Source organism: Pelodiscus sinensis, chromosome 8 (genome assembly GCF_049634645.1).
Source record: "Pelodiscus sinensis isolate JC-2024 chromosome 8, ASM4963464v1, whole genome shotgun sequence".
Taxonomy (NCBI): Eukaryota; Metazoa; Chordata; order Testudines; family Trionychidae; genus Pelodiscus; species Pelodiscus sinensis.
The window spans coordinates 4,449,199-4,468,233 of record NC_134718.1 but is presented as its reverse complement, the minus strand read 5'-3'; the positions used below and the strand labels follow the sequence as shown (position 1 = coordinate 4,468,233).

Here is a 19,035-nt window from a genome sequence, read left to right as displayed (position 1 = left end):
ATTATGAGCAAACTATAATGATTAATGACACTCAGAACAACTAAGAGTCTGTTAGGGCGTTAGCAAACATGTTAACAACCACACAAACATCCCCAGATTAGGCTGATGCTTGTGAATTTTTTTAAAGTTTGGCAAAGCTGGTATTGCCAGCACATTCTGCTCAGGATACAAGGATGTATTTAAAAAAAAAACAACATTTGCAACATGCAAGACTATGAATTCTCTCTTCTGCTATTCTCTACAGGGAGCCCCGAATTAGCTAGCATGGCATGTTTGCCACATTTCTGGGAGAAATTAGCATTTTCAAATTGACATTGCAGTCTCACAATCTCTGTGCTGCAAAGCATCACTTGCGGTAGTGAGTCACTGAAAGGGTATGGACAAAACCCCCTGGGCCTTATTAAAAGTGCGTACTATGTGTGTCATTAATTTCTTGAAAGTGGCACTGGAAAAGCTGGAAAGCTCAGTGGAATCTTCCAGTTATGGTTTGGATTGCCTCATGTTAGTCTGTATCTGCAAAAACAGCAAGGAGTTCTGTGGCACTGCAGGTTGTGCTAGACTTCAGGGTTTTGTCGACAAAACTATACCTGCGTCTACACTACCACCGAGTTCTGTCGACATAACGTCGACAGAACTCGGCAGTTTTGTCGACAGCAGTAAACCTCATTCTACAAGGAATAACGCCTTTTGTCACTACACCGTCCTTTGCATCTACACCCTCATCTCGACAAAGCGGCTTGCTTTGTCGACAGAACTGGATGTCGTCTAGACGCTCTTTGTCCACAGAAGCTTTGTCGACAGTATCTGTCAACAAAGTCTCTGTCGACAAAAGCCTGTAGTCTAGATGTACCCTTAGGGACAATTTACTAGGGCATAAGCTTAATTTATCCAGCTCACGTACTAAAGGTGAGAGGAGACACATGCAACATACTTCACTTAGAAAGGAAAAATCCAATGTATCCATACAAAACAGGGAACAGCTGGCTAGGCAGTAGTACTACTAAAAAGGATCTGTGGTTTAGAGTGGATCAAAAATTGAATAGGAGTAAACAGTATGATGCTGGTCAAAGACAGACAAATATTCTGGGGTGTATTAACAGAGGTGTCTTATGTATGACACGAGAGATAATTGTTCTGTTCTACTGAGCACTGGTGAGGCCTCAAGCTAGGACACTGGTTCCCAATGGCCAGTCCAAGGACCAGCAGTGGACCGTGAACCCCTGGACCATGGCACACTGCCAGGCCACGTCCCCAGATGTTAACGAGCTTGCCCGCTGGGGTTCCCCATGCAGCAGCAGGATGAGTGGCCCTGCGAACAACTGGGTGTGCTGAAGCTGGAGCCATGGTTGCAGTGAGACTGTCCATACTGGGGCAGCCTCACCGTGGCCCCAGTTCTAGCTCCAGTGGCTGCCACGCAGCCCAAAGGGTGGGGCTGCATGATGGGCAGCTGCAGCATTTGGCCAGGGCCAAGCACCACTTGGAGCCCAGCTGCCGTGGCACTCAGCAGGGGCTCCATGTGATGCTTGGCCTCAGCTGAGCGCCGCAGCAGCTGGACACTTGGCCCCAACTAGGGTTGGGGAAACAGCCGGGCGGCCCTGGGGCAGGCGTGATAAAGGGCCTCCCCGCGGTAAGGCGAGGGGTGATCGCACCCTACCCCGGCCCCTCGCACCAATCCCGGCGAGGGCCGGCCAAATGGAGTAAGGCAGTGGGTCCGTGGAGCCCCCCCCCCCCCCGTCTGCCCTCCTGTGTGTGGGGGCGTGGGGCTCGCACCCATTAAATCCGCCACAACCACACTTTCACTTTAAAGCCCAATTTCTGAGCACTGAAATTCAGGAAAGATGTGGCCAAACTACAGGCAGTCCCCGAGTTACGCGGATCCGACTTATGTCGGATCCGCAGTTACAAACGGGGCTTTTCTCGCCCCGGAGGACGGGAGTGGCGGGACGCCCAGATGAGCCGCGGTTCCGCCACCCGCGTTCTCCGGGGTGAGAAAAGCTGCTCCCCGTCTCCCTGGTCTGCTGGTCAGACCAGGGAGACGGGGAGCAAAGCCTCGGAGGACGCCCGCAGCAGGACAGCCCAGACGCACCGCGGCTGTCCCACTGCGGGCGTCCTCCGAGGTTTTGCTCCCCGTCTCCCTGGTCTGCTGGTCCCCGGCTTCCTGGAATCAGCTGCTGATCAGTTTCAGCAGCAGCTCACTTGGGGACGCCAGTTCCGACTTACATACAGATTCAACTTAAGAACAAACCTACAGTCCCTATCTTGTACGTAACCCGGGGACTGCCTGTAGAGGAAGTCCAGAAAAGAGCAACAAAAATGATAAAAGTTTTAGAAAACCAGACTTGTGAGGAACGTTTTTTTTTTTTTTAAAAGGCATGGTTAATCCTGAGAAAAGACGACTGAGGAGGGACCTGACAATAGTCTTCAAGTATGGAAAGGGGTGGCATAAAGTGGACAGGAATCAATGGTTCCCAATGTTCACTGAAAGTAGGAAAAGAAGAAAGCAGCAAGGGAGATTTAAGTTGGAAATTAGGAAAAAAGCTTTCTAACAATTATAGAATTAGTTAAGCTCTGGAACATTGTAGCTTTTGAGGAACAGGTTAAACCTAACACCTGCCAGGGATGGCCTGGCCCTGCCTCAGTGACCTCTTTTGATCCCTTCCAGCCCTCCATGTCTCAGAGCAACAGCAGGCAGTTGGGAGCTGACTGGCTGAAAATCAAAGGGACACACCCATAATGTTTGCTTTCACTTGGCACTTTTTCTACAGGCCAATAGAAACTGCTTACCTGCACTCTTAAGCAGTAAAAGCTTGTGGTTTCTTTTGTCCTGCACTTACAGGAACATGAGAGCTGAGTGCTGCACCTCAGGAGTAGCCAGGCCCTATTCAGTCTATCCAAGGGTTTATACTGTGCTCATAACCAGAGTTCCTAGCAGCCTTTAGACTGTCCCTGCTTTGAACAGAAAAGAACCACGCCTCTAGGCATTTTCAATTGATTCACAAAGCTGTGATAACTGGTGGCAAAGCAACTATGCAGGCAATTCAACAGCCAGCATAAGCTCAGCAATCCGTCTTGCATAGCCTTGCATTTAGCCCTTGCTTCCTTTGAGAGAAGATGCATCAGCCAAGGCCCTGGGGTTATCCTGGCATTTTCAGAACTGCTCGCAGATCTTGAATACCTTTATCACTGCCAAAGGCTGGAGTTTACACACCATTCTGCTGTGCTGCAATAGTGTATCAGAGCATACTACAAGACCTGTCCCAGCCAAAGTGGCCAAGTCACAAGGCCCAGCTCTGACTTTCTCCACGTGGTATGAAAACATGGATCCAGGCGATCTGGGCCCCAACCTGCCATAACACTCACAGGCTAGAGATGCAGACTACCCACAGCCACAATGTCCACCTCTGCCTTACCTCCTCCTAACCTAATATTTGTCCTACCAGCCTGTGGGGCTTGTAGCAAATTTACTTGCCTCAGTCGCTTAAAGAGTTGACTGGTAGAAGAGCTAGAGCAAGTTCTGTACCGCAGCTGCTAATCTACCATGAACATGACTGAATGAGGATGGTCTTATTATACACAAAGGCTCATTTTGTGGTACAAGCTTACTACACAAATGTAGCAGGAAAAATTAGTATTTTCCTGGTTACATAATAAATGATTCTCACATCTACTAATTTTGCTAGAAAAAGACTCAAACATGAGGGCTATGTCTAGACTGGCATGATTTTCCGCAAATGCTTTTAACGGAAACGTTTTCCCGTTAAAAGCATTTGCGGAAAAGAGCGTCTAGATTGGCACGGACACTTTTCTGCAAAAGCACTTTTTGCGGAAAAGCGTCCGTGCCAATCTAGACGCGGTTTTGCGCAAGAAAGCCCCGATCGCCATTTTCGCCATTGGGGCTTTTTTGCGTAAAACAGTTTTTAGCTGTCTACACTGGCCCTCTTGCGCAAAAACATTTCCGGAAAAGGGCTTTTGCCCGAACGGGAACGTCAAAGCATTTGCGCAAAAAGCACTGATTTCGGACAGCAGAACGTCAGTGCTTTTGCGCAAAATCAAGCAGCCTGTCTAGACGCAGCCGAGATGTTCTAGGGCCAGATTCTGATCCATTATACTGGTAGAAATCCAGAGTAACTCCACTGATTTCACTGCAATTACTCCACATTCACACAAGTGTAACCATCTGAATCTAGCTCACGAAATCATTTGGGGATGGGGCACAAGGAGCTACGTGAAACTTTGCCTCTGCTAAAGAGCCACATCACAGGTAGAGAGGTTGAAAATAACACAGTGTACTCCTGATGTAAAGCTGTCAACCCCCAAGATTTATTTATACCTGCTGACATGAAACAAAACAACACAAAACAAAAATGCCTCTTCTCCCTCCACAAATGGCAGTGATGCAACATGGGCACATTACCTTTTATAGGATAGGTCAAACACTTAGGCCCAGATCCTCCAAAACCTTTAGGCTTCGAGCTTTCATTGATTTCCATGATAATTAGGAGCCAAAATACCTTTGAGGTTCTGGCCCTCTTAGTGCACTTTGCCACTCTAATAAAGGGGGAAATGACACCAGTAGGAATAGGATGTTCACATCCCATTGACTTCCAAAGATACCTCCCGCCTTTCTTCCCTAAAACTGAGTAAAACTGAATTGAAAGGTGCCACTAGCGTGCTGCAAACTCTGTGCCAGCGAATGAACGATCCATACCACAACACTGCACAGACTGCAAGCAACTGAAAGGGTGGCAGACCCCCATCTCCAAAGCTCTCTCCTTAGGCAGTGTCCCTGTGTTTTTAGCCTAAATGAGTCATTGTGAGAATGACTCATTTGTCCCCTTCTCTGCCTAAATTCTTCTTATATAGGAAAGCCAATAAGCTCAGCAATGGTTACGATGAAAGTGCTCAAACTGTTATTTATGGCCTGTATTCTGTTGCCCCCACTATATGCTAGGCTGTCTATATACACACAATCCCTGCCCCAAACAGCTCATTTAGATAAGCTCTTCAGGGCAGCACCTAGACAGAATGACGACAGGGACCCAGCAATATTCTAGGAGGGCTATGCTATGTTCCAAAGCCAGTCTGCTAGCAGCCAGCTCCTGGAGGCAAGGCCTTCTCTCTCACTAAGTCTACGAGGGCAGTACCACAACGAGTACAAAGAGAAAACAAGACTCTTGTTCCTCATGAACCACATCAAGCCTCCTAACAGCTCATCTGAGCCACAGCAGAGTTCAGAATAAGGGCTAGCACAGTCTCCCTCACCGAGACGGGCCTGCTGACACTAACAGAGTTTCTCTGTTTGCGGTTTGAAAAAGATTTGAAGCCACTGTTCCCACTGAAATCACCTGGAGCTAGACGTGCTGGGAATCGGGGCATACACCACTCCAGGACAGAGCACAGGGAGGCAACAACAAACAACACAAGCCCATTATTACTTACCTGGGGTTGAGATGCCAGATTCATTCTGTATGGATTGGGCTTTCCCTCCTCTGTCACCAGCGGGGACCAGACTTTGGATTCAGTTCTGCAATAAAGGAACATGAATGATAGTTAATTCGATTGTTTTATACCCTGGGTTCAGCTACGGGGATTAAATTTAATGGTTTTTAAACCATTCAGAAACAGGAATCTCAGTAACACCAGGGAAGGGAAAGGGCTGGAAAATACTCCACACAAACTACTGGAAAAGGCAAACGGCACGGCCAGATTGTTGTGGGGAGGAAGAAATCTGTGATACACTGAAAATGGTGGTAAAATTACAAGCTCTCCCCTTAAAATCCTAATGGGTTTCCTTGTCCTGCTCTAGGTTAGGGAGCCCTGAAGACAGCACGCAGTTTGTATTCTCAGTCGTAGTCAGGTTATAGAAATTCAGCAGAGGATGAGGAGTGCTTCAGTTTTAGGGAGCAGTTTGCTTTGGCTCTCTCTGGTTTTGGCAACAGTATGTTACGATGGCTTACGTGGCAGGCAAAGTACTCTTCATCACAGCTGGGCAAAAACATTTTTTGGCAGAGTGTGATTTCAACAAAAAGTTCATTTGGGGATCTGCGGGTATGTCTACATTACAAAGTTAATTCGAACTAACAGCCGTTACTTCGAATTAACTTTCATAGGCGCTACACATACAAGCCACTAGTTCGAACTTAATTCGAACTAGCGGAGTGCTTAATTTGAACTCGGTAAACCTCATTCTACGAGGACTAACGCCTAGTTCAAATTAAGTAGTTCGAATTAAGGGCTGTGTAGCCACTTAATTCGGACTAGTTGGAGGCTAGCCCTTCCCAGCTTGCCCTGTGCCCACTCTGGGCCAAACCAGGGAAACTCTTCTGCCCCCCTCCCGGCCCCGGAGCCCTTAAAGGGCCACGGTCTGGCTACAGTGCTTGTGCCAGTTGCAAGCCTGCCAGCACCCAGCCAGCAGACCCTGCATGGCATGAACCAGCCACCTGCTGCCACCCAGCCCTCCGCCTCTTCCCAGGACCAGGCTGGCGACCCCCAGGAGCCTGCCTGGGTCCACAAGAGGCGGGCGTCCACCTGGTCTAGTGCAGAGATCGTGGACCTCATCAAAGTTTGGGGGGAGGCCTCCAATGTCCACGATCTCCACACTAGGCACAGGAATGCGACCGTCTAGGGCAGGATAGCTGCCAGCCTGGCCACCAAAGGCCACAAGTGAACCCAGGAGCAGGTTTGCATGAAAATCAAGTTGGTCCAGTGAGACCCTCAACCCTGAGCTTAGAACATAAGAATGGCCATACTGGGTCAGACCAAAGGTCCATCTAGCCCAGAAGCCTGTCTGCCGACAGCGGCCACCACCAGGTACCCCGGAGGAGATGGACCAAAGACAATGACCAAGTGATTTGTCTTGTGCCATCCATCTCCAGCCTTCCACAAACAGAGGCCAGGGACACCGTTCCTACCCCCTGGCTAATAGCACTCCATGGACCCAACCTCCATGACATTTGGGTTGACTTGAAACAGTATTCTTCCCCAAGCCTTTCATTTCAGTTTGGTTTGTGTGTGTGTGTGTGTGTTTTTTTAAAACTTTGGCCAAATTTCAAAATGCAATATTGTTTTGAAATGAAAAAAATCAAAACACAATATTCTGAAATGGTCAAAATGAAATGTTTTGCAACTCAAAGCTTTTTTTTGTTTTGACGGTTTTTTTTATGATCATGAAAAGTTTAAAAAACATCATCCTTCTTTAATCTTGTCCCACAATGGTTCCTAAACCAAACAATCAATTGTTCATTCAGCTTTAATCTTCAAGGAAGCACATATATCAACCTGAGACAAAATTCTCTGATTCAGTGGATCGGAGTGACTTTTCACTGTCCCTACACACACAGTACTCTGACTCCATGCACAAGAAGAGACAGCAGAAAGCCTAGCTCATGTATTCAGACTAGTTTGGTTTTAAAGGCATAAACTACCTTATGCAACCATCAGATTAGCCTGGCTAAAGAGAACACATTTTGGCTTCCAAATCTGCATCCACCCCGATTTGTCACGGTCTATAAATAGAAAGAGCAAGGTCAGCCCCAGAGTTACTGTACTTTCTATCCAAGTTAACAGTTACCCAAACAAAAAGGTTAAACAGTCGACATTTTGTCCTCCTGTAGTCTGTGAGACTAAAGGTTCCCTTTGTCTTAACAACAGCTGCAACAAAATCCTTCAATCACTCAGTGAGCAAGCAATTTATGGCACTAGATAAGATATGAGGAAGAGAGAATTTAGCATTAACAGGCTTTAAAGAGTGGATTCTTCTAACAGATTCAAGTGAGGGCCCTCTCCAGCTACACACTATTGGTTGCGTCTAGACTGGCATGATTTTCCACAAATGCTTTTAACGGAAAAGTTTTTCTGTTAAAAGCATGTGCGGAAAAGAGCGTCTAGATTGGCACGGACGCTTTTGCGCAAAAGCACTTTTTGCGGAAAAGCGTCCGGGCCAATCTAGACGCGGTTTTGTGCAAAAAAGCCCTGATCGCCATTGGGGCTTTTTTGCGCAAAACAGTTTTTACCTGTTTACACTGGCCCTCTTGCGCAAAAGCATTTGTGCAAGAGGGCTTATCCCTGAGCGGGAGCATCATAATATTTGCGGAAGAACACTGACAATCTTACATGAGATCGTCAGTGTTCTTTCGCAAATTCAAGTGGCCAGGGTAGACAGCTGGCAAGTTTTTCCACAAAAGCAGCCGCTTTTGCGGAAACACTTGCCAGTCTAGACACAGCCCATCCAATATATAAATAAAGTATATGCAGTGAGAGGAGGCGTTAGATTAGTATATTAGGCAACAAGAGGCTCTCACTAATAAGTGATTGGTTAAATCTAACCCAGATGGTGACATCTTTTCAATTTTTGCTCAGAGAGTAGAGGCTGAATACCTATTGGACAAAGTTGTTTGCTCACAGGCCACCAATGGTCTCAAACCAGCTCTCAGGGGAAAGGAATTCAAACCACAAAAAACAACAGCCCAACCGGTTCAAATCGCCACTCCGGCACACACACAAAGCAGCAGCATGGGCCAGACTGCAGGGACTTTTCACCCGTTATCCTCCTGCTCAAGAAAGAGGTATATATAAGGAACACAGAGAAAGAGAAGGTTGTTACCAACATCATCCCTGTCTGTTGAAGGGCTGTCAAACCTGCCCTTTTCACCACTGCTAGGGATGGGGTTTTACAAAGACATCTATGAGAATTAGACACTCAACTCACAATGAAAGTCAATGGGATTTAGACACTAAGGATCTTTCACAGATCCCAGATTTAATTCGCAGTGATCTGCCATTCAGAATTTGCTTTAAATGGAACTTAGTTTGAACTCAGCCTCACCCAGATCAAAGTTTCAATGTCAGGGTGTAAAAGGAAGAAAGGGGGCTGAGCAATTTTCCTTCTGCTATTGATGCAAAGCTCAGCGAGGGTGTGTGCGCCAGCAGCAAACATGGGCATGCAGAAAACACTCTCACCACATGCTTGCAGCTCAGATAGCCATGTGATTTAGTTCATCCAAGCTGGGCAAGCATTATAGCACAGAGAAGAGAGTCACCAATTTGCTGCTGCTCCCCGCCCCACACACACACCCCTCGCAGACATGGCTGAGAAAAGAATTCTCTCAGATTCCAAACTAGCTCTATGAGGAATTAGAGAAAAACTGGTAGGAAGGAGAAGAGGAAAAGTGTATACAAGTTAAGACAGGAGTGTGGAAATAAATACAACATTTCACAAAGACTGGCCTGGAAATGATGTTGGTAAATCTAAGAGTCTGGATCCCATATTCTGCATATGGGAATGGGCCTGAATGGCAGGGGAAGTTTAGAGCTGGACAATGCAGCTCTAATTCTGTAATCAGGGATTGTACACTGGGGGAGGGGAGCAGATATACTGTCTCACTTCAAATCCTAGGCTGAAAGTAACCAAGTAAAATCCCAAAGAAATAACCAGAGTGCCAACACAAGAAAAGTTCCTGGCAGATGTAAGACTTAATATGCTATCCTACCCCTTTCTGAGGTGGGATCATTATGTGAAATAAGGCAGACCAGTGTTTCTTAAACTATGTTCCGCTGAACATTCTGTGAACAATTCACAGCTGTGCCACGACCGCTTTGTTTTTGTCTTTTTTCGTCTGACAATTTTTTTAAAAGAAAATTTTCATAGGTGTTCCGCATAAAAAATTATTATTGTTTGGTATTCAGTGGTCCCAAACAGTTTAAGAAACATTGAGGTAGACTATATCAGTGTTTCTCAACCAATGGTACGAGTACCCTGTGGGGTATTCGAGAAGTCTGGAGGGGTACGTCAACACAACTGAAATTTGAAGAAAACTGAATTTGTTTTAAGTTTTATAGCGTTTTATTATTTTTGTACTTTTTACACCCAAAAATTTCATCGCCTGCCTGGCTACAATTAAGTTGTTTAAACAAATGTGTTGCAACAGTAGAAAAAAAAATGTGTATGTCTGAAAACTATAGGTACTGAGGGTACTTATTTTTTTTTTTTTAAAAAAGGGGTACTTTATAAAAAAGGTTGAGAAACACTGGACTGTATATACCCTCCATCTCAAACATTTTTAGAAGGGAAGTTTAAGGAGCTGTGGTTTGATGGTCAAGCACAAGCACCTTCAGGGCATGACATAAGCTTTGAAGTGTCATCATGGCAAGGTATGAGCCCCAGGGTGCAAATAATGAGGCAGTAAATTTGAGTAATCCATTATCTGGCTGACTCACTCTGGCACAGTGATGCTATTTAAATACTGGACCAATCTGCAGCTAGCTAGGACTCCAGGGATATCACAAGGCTGCACTATATGGCTGCTTGGAACTTTGTGGAGGCACTGAAGCGAGAAGGGTCTTCTTGCTCTAAAAGCACAGGCCTTTACCACAAGAGACAGGACTATGCAGCACTTTGTTGGATGGGTTTAAGTTGGGGGCTATAGGTGATGACAAGTGGTGTTCCAAGAAAACCAACACTAGAACACCACTTGTTATCACCTATAGCCCCCAACTTAAACCCGTCCAAAACATTATCAATAAACTACAACTCAACAACCACAGGACATACCACACTAATACCAACCCTGGAACTTTCCCTTGCAACAAACCCCATTGCCAGCTTTGTCCACATGTTTACTCTGCTGACACCATCATTGGATCTAACCATTTCAGTTACAAGATCACATATTCCTGCTCAGCCAGAAATATAGTTTATGCCATCATGTGCCAACAGTGTCCGTCTGCTATGTATATTGGACAAACTTCTCAGACATTTCGCCAAAGAATGCCCACAAAACAGACATCAGACAGTCTCTCAAAGAAAAAACAGTTTCTTGCCATTTCAACCAGACTGGGCATTGTCTCAACCACCTCACTACATGAATTCTGCTTCAAAGAGACTTTAACATAAGACTACAAAGGGAACAAAAAACAGAACTATGTAGCACTTTAAAGACTAACAAGATGGTTTATTAGGTGATGAGCTTTCGTGGGCCAGACCCACTTACTCAGATCAAATAGTGGAAGAAAATAGTCACAACCATATATACCAAAGGATACAATTGAAAAAATGAACACATATGAAAAGGACAAATCAAATTTCAGAACAGAAGGGGATGGGGGGGAGGTAAATGTCTGTGAGCTAATGATATTAGAGGTGATAATTGGGGAAGCTATCTTTGTAATGGGTAAGATAATTACAGTCTTTATTCAAACTTAAGTGTAAAGTGTCAAATTTAAGCATGAATGACAGTTCAGAGGATTCTCTTTCAAGTGTCGTCTTAAAAGGCCTTTGAAGCAGGATGCAGGTAATCAAGTCATTGAGACAACATCCTTGCTGGTTGAAATGGCAAGAAACTGTTTTTTCTTTGTGATACTGTCCAATATCTGTTTTGTGGGCATTGATCCTTTGGCGAGGTGTCTGAGACGTTTGTCCAATGTACATAGCAGACGGACACTTTCGGCACATGTTAGCATAAATTATATTTCTGGATGCACAGGAATGTGTATTCTTGATCTTATAACTCACTTGGTTAGGTCCAATAATGGTATCAGCAGAGTGAATATGTGGACAAAGCTGGCAACGGGATTTGTTGCAAGGGAAGGGTATGTCTACACTACCACCCTAGTTCGAACTAGGGTGGTAATGTACGCAACCGGAGTTGCAAATGATGCCCGGGATTTGAATTTACCGGGCTTCATTTGCATAAAGCCGGGCGCTGCCATTTTTAAATGTCCGCTAGTGCGGACTCCGTGCCACGCGGCTACACGCGGCACGGACTAGGTAGTTCGGACTAGGCTTCCTAGTCCGAACTACTGTTACTCGAAACGAGGAGTAACGGTAGTTCGGACTAGGAAGCCTAGTCCGAACTACCTAGTCTGTGCCGCGTGTAGCCACGCGGCACGGAGTCCGCACTAGCGGACATTTAAAAATGGCAGCGCCCGGCTTTATGCAAATGAAGCCCGGGAAATTCAAATCCCGGGCTTCATTTGAAACTCCGGTTGCCTACATTACCACCCTAGTTCAAACTAGGGTGGTAGTGTAGACATACCCGAAGGTACCAGGGTTGGTATTAGTGTGGTATGTCCCATGGTGGTTGGTAAGAATCATCTTGAGGTTAGGTGGTTTTCTATAGGAGACTATCCGTCTGTCTCCCAGAGCCTCTTGGAGTTTAGTATCCTCCCTACAAAGGGAAGCCTCTGAACTGTCATTCATGCTTAAATTTGACACTTTACGAATGGGCCTTAACAAAGATGCTAATTATCTTACCCATTATAAAGATAGCTTCCTCAATTATCACCCCTAATATTATTATCTCATAGACACTAACCCTCCCCATCCCCTCTCTGTTCTAAAATCTGATTTGTCAATTTTATATGTGTTTACTTTTTTTGATTGTATTCCTTTGGTATATATGGTCATGCCAATTTTCTTCCACAATTTGATCTGAGGAAGTGGGTCTGGCCCACGAAAGCTCATCACCTAATAAACCACCTTGTTAGTCTTTAAAGTGCTGCCTAGTCCTGTCTTTTGTTTCAGCAAGACCAGACTAACACGGCTACATCTCTGTTACTTTACCACAAAAGGTATCACTCCATTAGCTGCGAGCACTGTAGGGTTATAACAGAGCTGAGCTGATTCTACCCAGAAAGGCAGCAATCCACCCACTTACCATTCATTATAACACTTGAGTATTAAATACATCTGACTTTCATGGTTTTTCCACTGGTCAGCTACAGAGTTCACTTTTTTCACATGAAGGAGAGGGGCTGTGAAACAGGGTAAACCCTAGACTTGGCTGGCAAATGGTTTTGCCTGCAGCGATCATTAGTAAATTTCACACAGGAGTGCTGAATAACAGAGCAGAAAGTAACACAGAGCTCTTCCTGGGCTCCAGAGCCGTATCTGAGGATTAGACAATCTGCATGCCCATACATAGACATGCACTAAGCATCAATGTCTTTTCCCAGGGCCAAGAGAATTATTAGTAAGATGACAGGGCTGGAAAATTCCTGCTGGCAAGACAGCACAAGATGCAACCAGTCCTCACCATTCCAAACCGATCAGTGCCTCTGAACAGTGTATGGTTTGATCTGCATGACACAGAACAGTTACATTCTTTTTTATCCCCCAACATTTCTTCTCGTAATGCTTCTGAGTTCTTGCATTTTTCACTTTTGTTGCAATATAACCTGGTAGGAGACTCTTCCCTGTGCCGGTGGCAGCTTAAGAGAAGGAATGCAAAGCTTTGCTTCTTGGCAACCATTCTGGCCAAAGAACCAGACTGGTTTTCAAGCTAAAAAGATGTGATAAGAATTTACATGCTGGCACCAGAGAAAGGCAGCTAGAGGCGTGAAGAAGGAGGTGGTGAGGTTACATAGTTGTATTCCTTTTTGCAAATATTGTCATCCCATCCCAACTCACACATGCTTTCATCACAGAGAGGGGGCTACTCAGTGTTTTTGATAGAGATATGCAAAAATGTTGCCATTTGGTTGCTCCTGGTTACATACCAGCATGGTATTATGGGTCAGAACTCCCTGTTTGCTCAACTTGTGAGAGCCAAGAATATTGCAATTAACACCAACTCAAGCATGCCAGTGAAACATGCTTTCATCTGGATAATCCAAATCCATTTATGCATCTGTTCTAGAAGCACACAGAAATCTCATGCATGAGGCTTGGGTCCCATGCAAGAGGTGCTTCTGAACCAGAGCTAGCTGAGCTGAGTGAGTAATTTGGCTGTATAAGAATTTTGCTGTTGTACTTTGGTTTTCCCTTCCTTGAATCCAAATGAAGCTCTTTTATCTATTGCACCTCCTGAATCTTTTTCCGTCACCAATGGCTCCCAACACACTCTGAGTTCCCAGTGTCCTGGTGGTATGTTCCTATCTGCCCTGCTTCTCGTTCCCATAAAGGAAAACCAGCTCATTTTGATTATTTACAGCTGGGAAAATATATTTTGCTTTGTCCAAGAATCCCAATTAAAAAAAAAAAAAAAACAGAGCAGAAATTCTAAGTAAAGCAGGATAAGAGCTCAACGAGTCCCATGTAAAAGCCAAAACTTCATCTTTCCAAAGAACAAAGCAGGCGCGACACCCTGGTTGTGAACCTCCTGAACTTGGCGATAAGGATTTTGGGTGTAGAATCCAAACTTTCCCCAAGAAATTTGAAAAGGGGGTTGGACAAGCTTTGAGGAGCCATGATTTGGGTTTTGGTGTCCATCTCTTTGATCAATGAAGGGCAGCACTGCTAGATACTGAAATAAATATGGCGTCAGAGAGGGACCTTGGAGATGGAAGTGACGAGGATTGTATGGGATTTTAGATAGACAGATAGATGGGGGTCTGGAGATAGACGAATGGACAATTCGTTAGTCTCTCTCAGCCAGTGGTACGAGTACCCTTGGGGGTACTTGAGAGAAGTCTAGGGGGTACGCTAACACAACTGACATTTGGAGAAAACTGAATTTTTGTTTTAAGTTTTACAGCATTTTATTGTTTTTATATTTTTTATATCCACAAATTTCATTTCCTACCTGGCTATGATTAAGTTGTTTAAACAAATGTGTTGCAATGGTAGAAAAAAATTGTGTGTCTGAAAACTGTAGGTACTGGAGGTACTTATTTTTTTTAAACGGGCACTTTATAAAAAAAAGGTTGAGAAACACTGTACTGCAGGATGCCTGTAGATCAGGGATTTTGTTCTTTGTTTTTGACTATGAAAGGCGCTTGAGACATGGCGCTTGACAGAAGATGCTAATAGGCAGGACTTGACAAATGGCGGTGAAAGCTGCTTGCCAGCCCCGCACTGCGCATGCACAAGAGCCGCATTGCGCATGCATGCGCTGCCGGTAAACGGGGCGCGTGGCTGAAATCTACTCGCCACAGACGAGTAGATTCTCTAGTTTGTCGAGTCCTGCTAATAGGCATATATTAATGTGACTAGCAGAGAACGTAAGTAGGAATTGACACCAGGTGTGTCAACATTTGAGAGCTACTACACTCAAATGGCAGCAAACAGAGCTCCCTAAAGGATGCTGTTATCTCAGTGAGCCAAACCGCAGGCAGTGCATTCACTATTTTGGAAACCATGGGAGGGGTGGGTGGGCACAGCCTGCCCACTTCTTAAGGTCCCTCCCCCAGCCCTGCGCGAGGGACGACTAGACCCAGGGTCCAACTAATTCTGGGGGAAAATAATGAAGAACAAGGTCAGGGGGTGCGGGTCACAGGTTTAAAACAAGGGAGCCGGATGGGGACACCGAGCAGAGAACCCCGGACAGCGCCCACTGCTCCTCAAAGCTATCGATGGAGCCAGTGGACGCCACCCAGAGGAACTCTGCCTGGATACATGACACTAGAGAGGAACGGAAGCAGGCCCCACAGTCGCAGAGAACCCCCTCATCCAACATCCTCCTCCTGGTGTCATATATGGTGGCCATAGCCAGGGCCAGAAGGAGGCTGATGAGGAGGTCTCGTGACTTTGTGCATTCAGAAGAGCCCATTCAACAGACCAAGTTCATGCTTGGTGTTAGCTCTTCAGAGGTTAGTGGACATGCAGAGCTGAATTTTTCCCCACAGGATTAACTGAGAGACCAAAACATGCATGTTTTCTTTAGTTAGTAATTTGATCTACTCCCAGATGTGCTATGCTGGACTTCCTGCCTACAATCTGATCTGAAATATTTTTGAGCTATTACCATCATCAAGGAAAATACTGAAACAGGAAACATCAAAATGCTATTGATAGTCATAATCAAACACACAGCACAAACAGCATTTCCTTTATCAGAACCACTCATGCCCATTCAAAACTCTACATTTACATGACCCACAAACAGTCAGAGGCGTATGCAAAGTTCGGGGAAATTCAGGTACATAGCTCCCAGTAAAATAAGGTGGTCTCATAGGGAACCAGATACTCATTTGTAAGGCTAGGAATAAACTTGCATGATACCTTCATGGCTTTTAGATGTCTATTAATATAATGAAGATCATGAATCAGTGTTTCATTCATTTTGTAAAATGGAGATCCTCTCAGGAAGTCAGCTACCTAGCTCTGTATGCAGATCCCATTACCACTGTACCAGAGTACTTAGCTCTGTAAGTTGGATTCAAACCCACAATCGTAAAATCACTAACTAAAACATGACTGTAAAATCACTAACACTAGACCAGGACCATGAGCAGATTCTCCTCGCAATCTTGGATACTCAGAGGCTACGTCTACACTGGCATGAATTTCCGAAAATGCTTTTAACGGAAAAGTTTTCCATTAAAAGCATTTTCGGAAAAACACGTCTAGATTGGCAGGATGCTTTTCCACAAAAGCACTTTTTGCAGAAAAGCGTCCGTGGCCAATCTAGAAGCAGTTTTCCGCAAAAAAGCCCCGATTGCCTTTTTCGCGATCGGGGCTTTTTTGCGGAAAACAGTACTATGCTGTCTTCACTGGCCCTTTTGCGCAAAAGTCTTTCGGAAAAAGACTTTTGACAAAACGGGAGCAGCATAGTTTTTCCGGAAAAGCACTGATGATTTTACATGAGATCGTCAGTGCTTTTCCGGAAATTCAAGCGGCCAGTGTAGACAGCTGGCAAGTTTTTCCGCAAAAGCAGATGATTTTGCGGAAAAACTTGCCAGTCTAGACACAGCCAGAATGTTTTGTAGTCCCCAGGAACTAGGCTCCAGAGATCATAATTTTAAAATTATTTAGGTCCAATTATGCTCTCACAAGGTTCATGTGTTACTGCTCTGGGGACATGGGGAATAGGAAGATGCAGCTTAGCACATTAGCCTTGGCTCTGCTCTTTCTTCCAGCTTAAGTCCTTTATGAACTACTGTGATATCTGTGCTCCTTTGGGGCAATGTGGACCACAAAACCCAGGATGAAGCATGAGGGGGAAAAGCATCCGTGCCAATCTAGATGTTCTTTTCTGCAAATGCTTTTAACGGAAAAACTTTTCCGTTAAAAGCATTTGCGGAAAATCATGCCAGTCTAGACGTAGCCATACTGTTGCCATCAAAGTACAACACAACACCAATTGCCCCAGTAAGAGCCGATCTTCTCAGTGACTTACCTGCCAAATCCACATCTGAAGAAGTGGGCTGTTCCCATGAAAGCTCATGATACCAGCTATATGTTTCGTTAGTCTAAGGTACTGCAAGACTATTTGTTGTTTTTAAACATTTCCACTTACAGACTAATTCGGCTGCCTCTCCGAAGCTTACCTGCCGACTGTCAGGGTTATGTCATCTATGCAGCTCTTGATTTTGTTCTGTGCTTCTAAGTGTGTCATGTTTTCGGTGTTCTCTCCATCAATGGCCACGATGACATCTCCTATGCATAAATTGGCTAATGCAGCTTTGCTGCCAGGAGTCACCTAGGAGAGAATAAGAAGGTAATAATCCAAGGGAAATTGGATTTTCCATACCATTTCTAGTCTGAAAGTGAGGACCCAGACATTTCAGAAACAATTGACAAAGTCCATAGTGTGGTTTGTTTGATATCAAGGAATTGGAGTGGGGAAGAATGGAAGAAATTAAATATTAAAAAGATATGTTTTAAATAAAAGTGAATTTGGGCTAAGGCATTTAGGGTATGTCTAGACTGCATCCCTCTGTCGGCAGAGGGATGCAGATTAGGCAGGCTGACATTGCAAATGAGGCAGGGATTTAAATATCCCGTGCCTAATCTGCATAAAAATGGCCACTGTGTTTTGCTGACTCGGCACTTTGTCGACAAAAAGTGGCAGTCTATAGGGGGATCTGTCGATAAAGAAAGCCTTTTTTGACAGATCCTGTAAACCTCCTTTCAGGAGGCATAAGGGATCTGTCGAAAAAGGCTTTCTTTCTCGACAGATCCCCCATTAGACTGCCGCTTTTTGCTGACAAAGTGCTGAGTTGGCAAAACGTGGTGGCCGTTTTTATGCAAATTAGGCACGGGACATTCAAATTTGCAATGTCGACCTGTCTAATCTGCATCCCTCTACCAACAGAGGGATGCAGTCTAGACATACCCCTAGGTCCAGATGCCAATTTCCCCCAAAACCCAAAGTATTAAGAATCCAGGGTTTTGCTCTGAACCATAGATATGTGGATGCCATGTTTATTTCTCAGTCCAGGTGACGATGGAAAGCAACAGAGAATGAACACACATACAAGAGAGAAAGGACTGGAGCATGCTCAGCAACTCACTAATTCTGCAACTAAACCACAACTGCTCTTCACCATGGAGAGCCTCACAACTGGCAATTAGGAAGGCCAGCTCCTTGGAAACAGAGAGAGGCAACCCAGAAAACACACTGTAGCAGAAGCATTACAGAGAAATGTGCACCACTGAAGGCAGCTACACAAGTTCAGATCTTGATCATGCGCTTACAAGCAGTTTCTCAGAATCTCTGGCTGCAGCTCCGCTCCCAGCATGGATCTGCTGTAGGGCTGTGTCTCTGGCTTATAACAGGGACTCATCCACTAATGTGAGCCATCAAGTACCAGCAATGCCCCTCTGCCAGGTCTATTAGCCAAACGACCATCTCTGCGCCAAAGGATAAATGGACGCAAATCAGACACCAGGAATGGTAACACACAAACCTCTAGGGCAACATTTTAACTTCCCTGGACATTCACTAATGGATTTAAAAGTAGCCATCCTTTTACAAAGAAACGTATCACCCAGTTACAGAGGGAGAAAGAAAAACTGGAGCTCCTTTTACAAGTTCAAGAGTATCAACACAGGTGTCAATAAAGATTTGAATGGGATAACACGCTATAAAGGCAATTTCCCCCGCCTTTGAAATTCGCATTTCCACGCCATATGCTATCAATGATAAACATCAAGCCTGACTTAATCAGCTTCATTAACACTGGTCCTACAATTGACAGGTAACTGCTTTTGCTGTTATATATACCCTGGATTCTGTCATTTCCACTCCAACTTACCAGAACTGGGTTTTACCCATAAAAGCTCATGATCTAATATAAGTGTTAGTCTCTAAAGGGCCACAGGACTGCTCACTGTTTTTAAAGTTACAGACTAACATGGCTATATCTCTGATACCC

General features: G+C 44.9%; 1 protein-coding gene across 5 annotated transcripts in view; it reads right to left on the bottom strand.

The window, feature by feature from the left end:
• PDLIM1 (PDZ and LIM domain 1) overlaps window positions 1-19,035 on the bottom strand; it is a 56,867-nt gene that overhangs the window by 17,843 nt on the left and 19,989 nt on the right. For all 5 annotated transcript variants that reach the window (XM_075935730.1, XM_075935733.1, XM_075935731.1 and 2 more), the window contains 2 exons: window positions 17,206-17,357; window positions 5,440-5,524 (listed from right to left, as the gene is read on the bottom strand). In XM_075935730.1, the coding sequence (XP_075791845.1) occupies window positions 5,440-5,524; window positions 17,206-17,357 (237 nt within the window). The remainder of the gene's footprint in view (window positions 1-5,439; window positions 5,525-17,205; window positions 17,358-19,035) is intronic.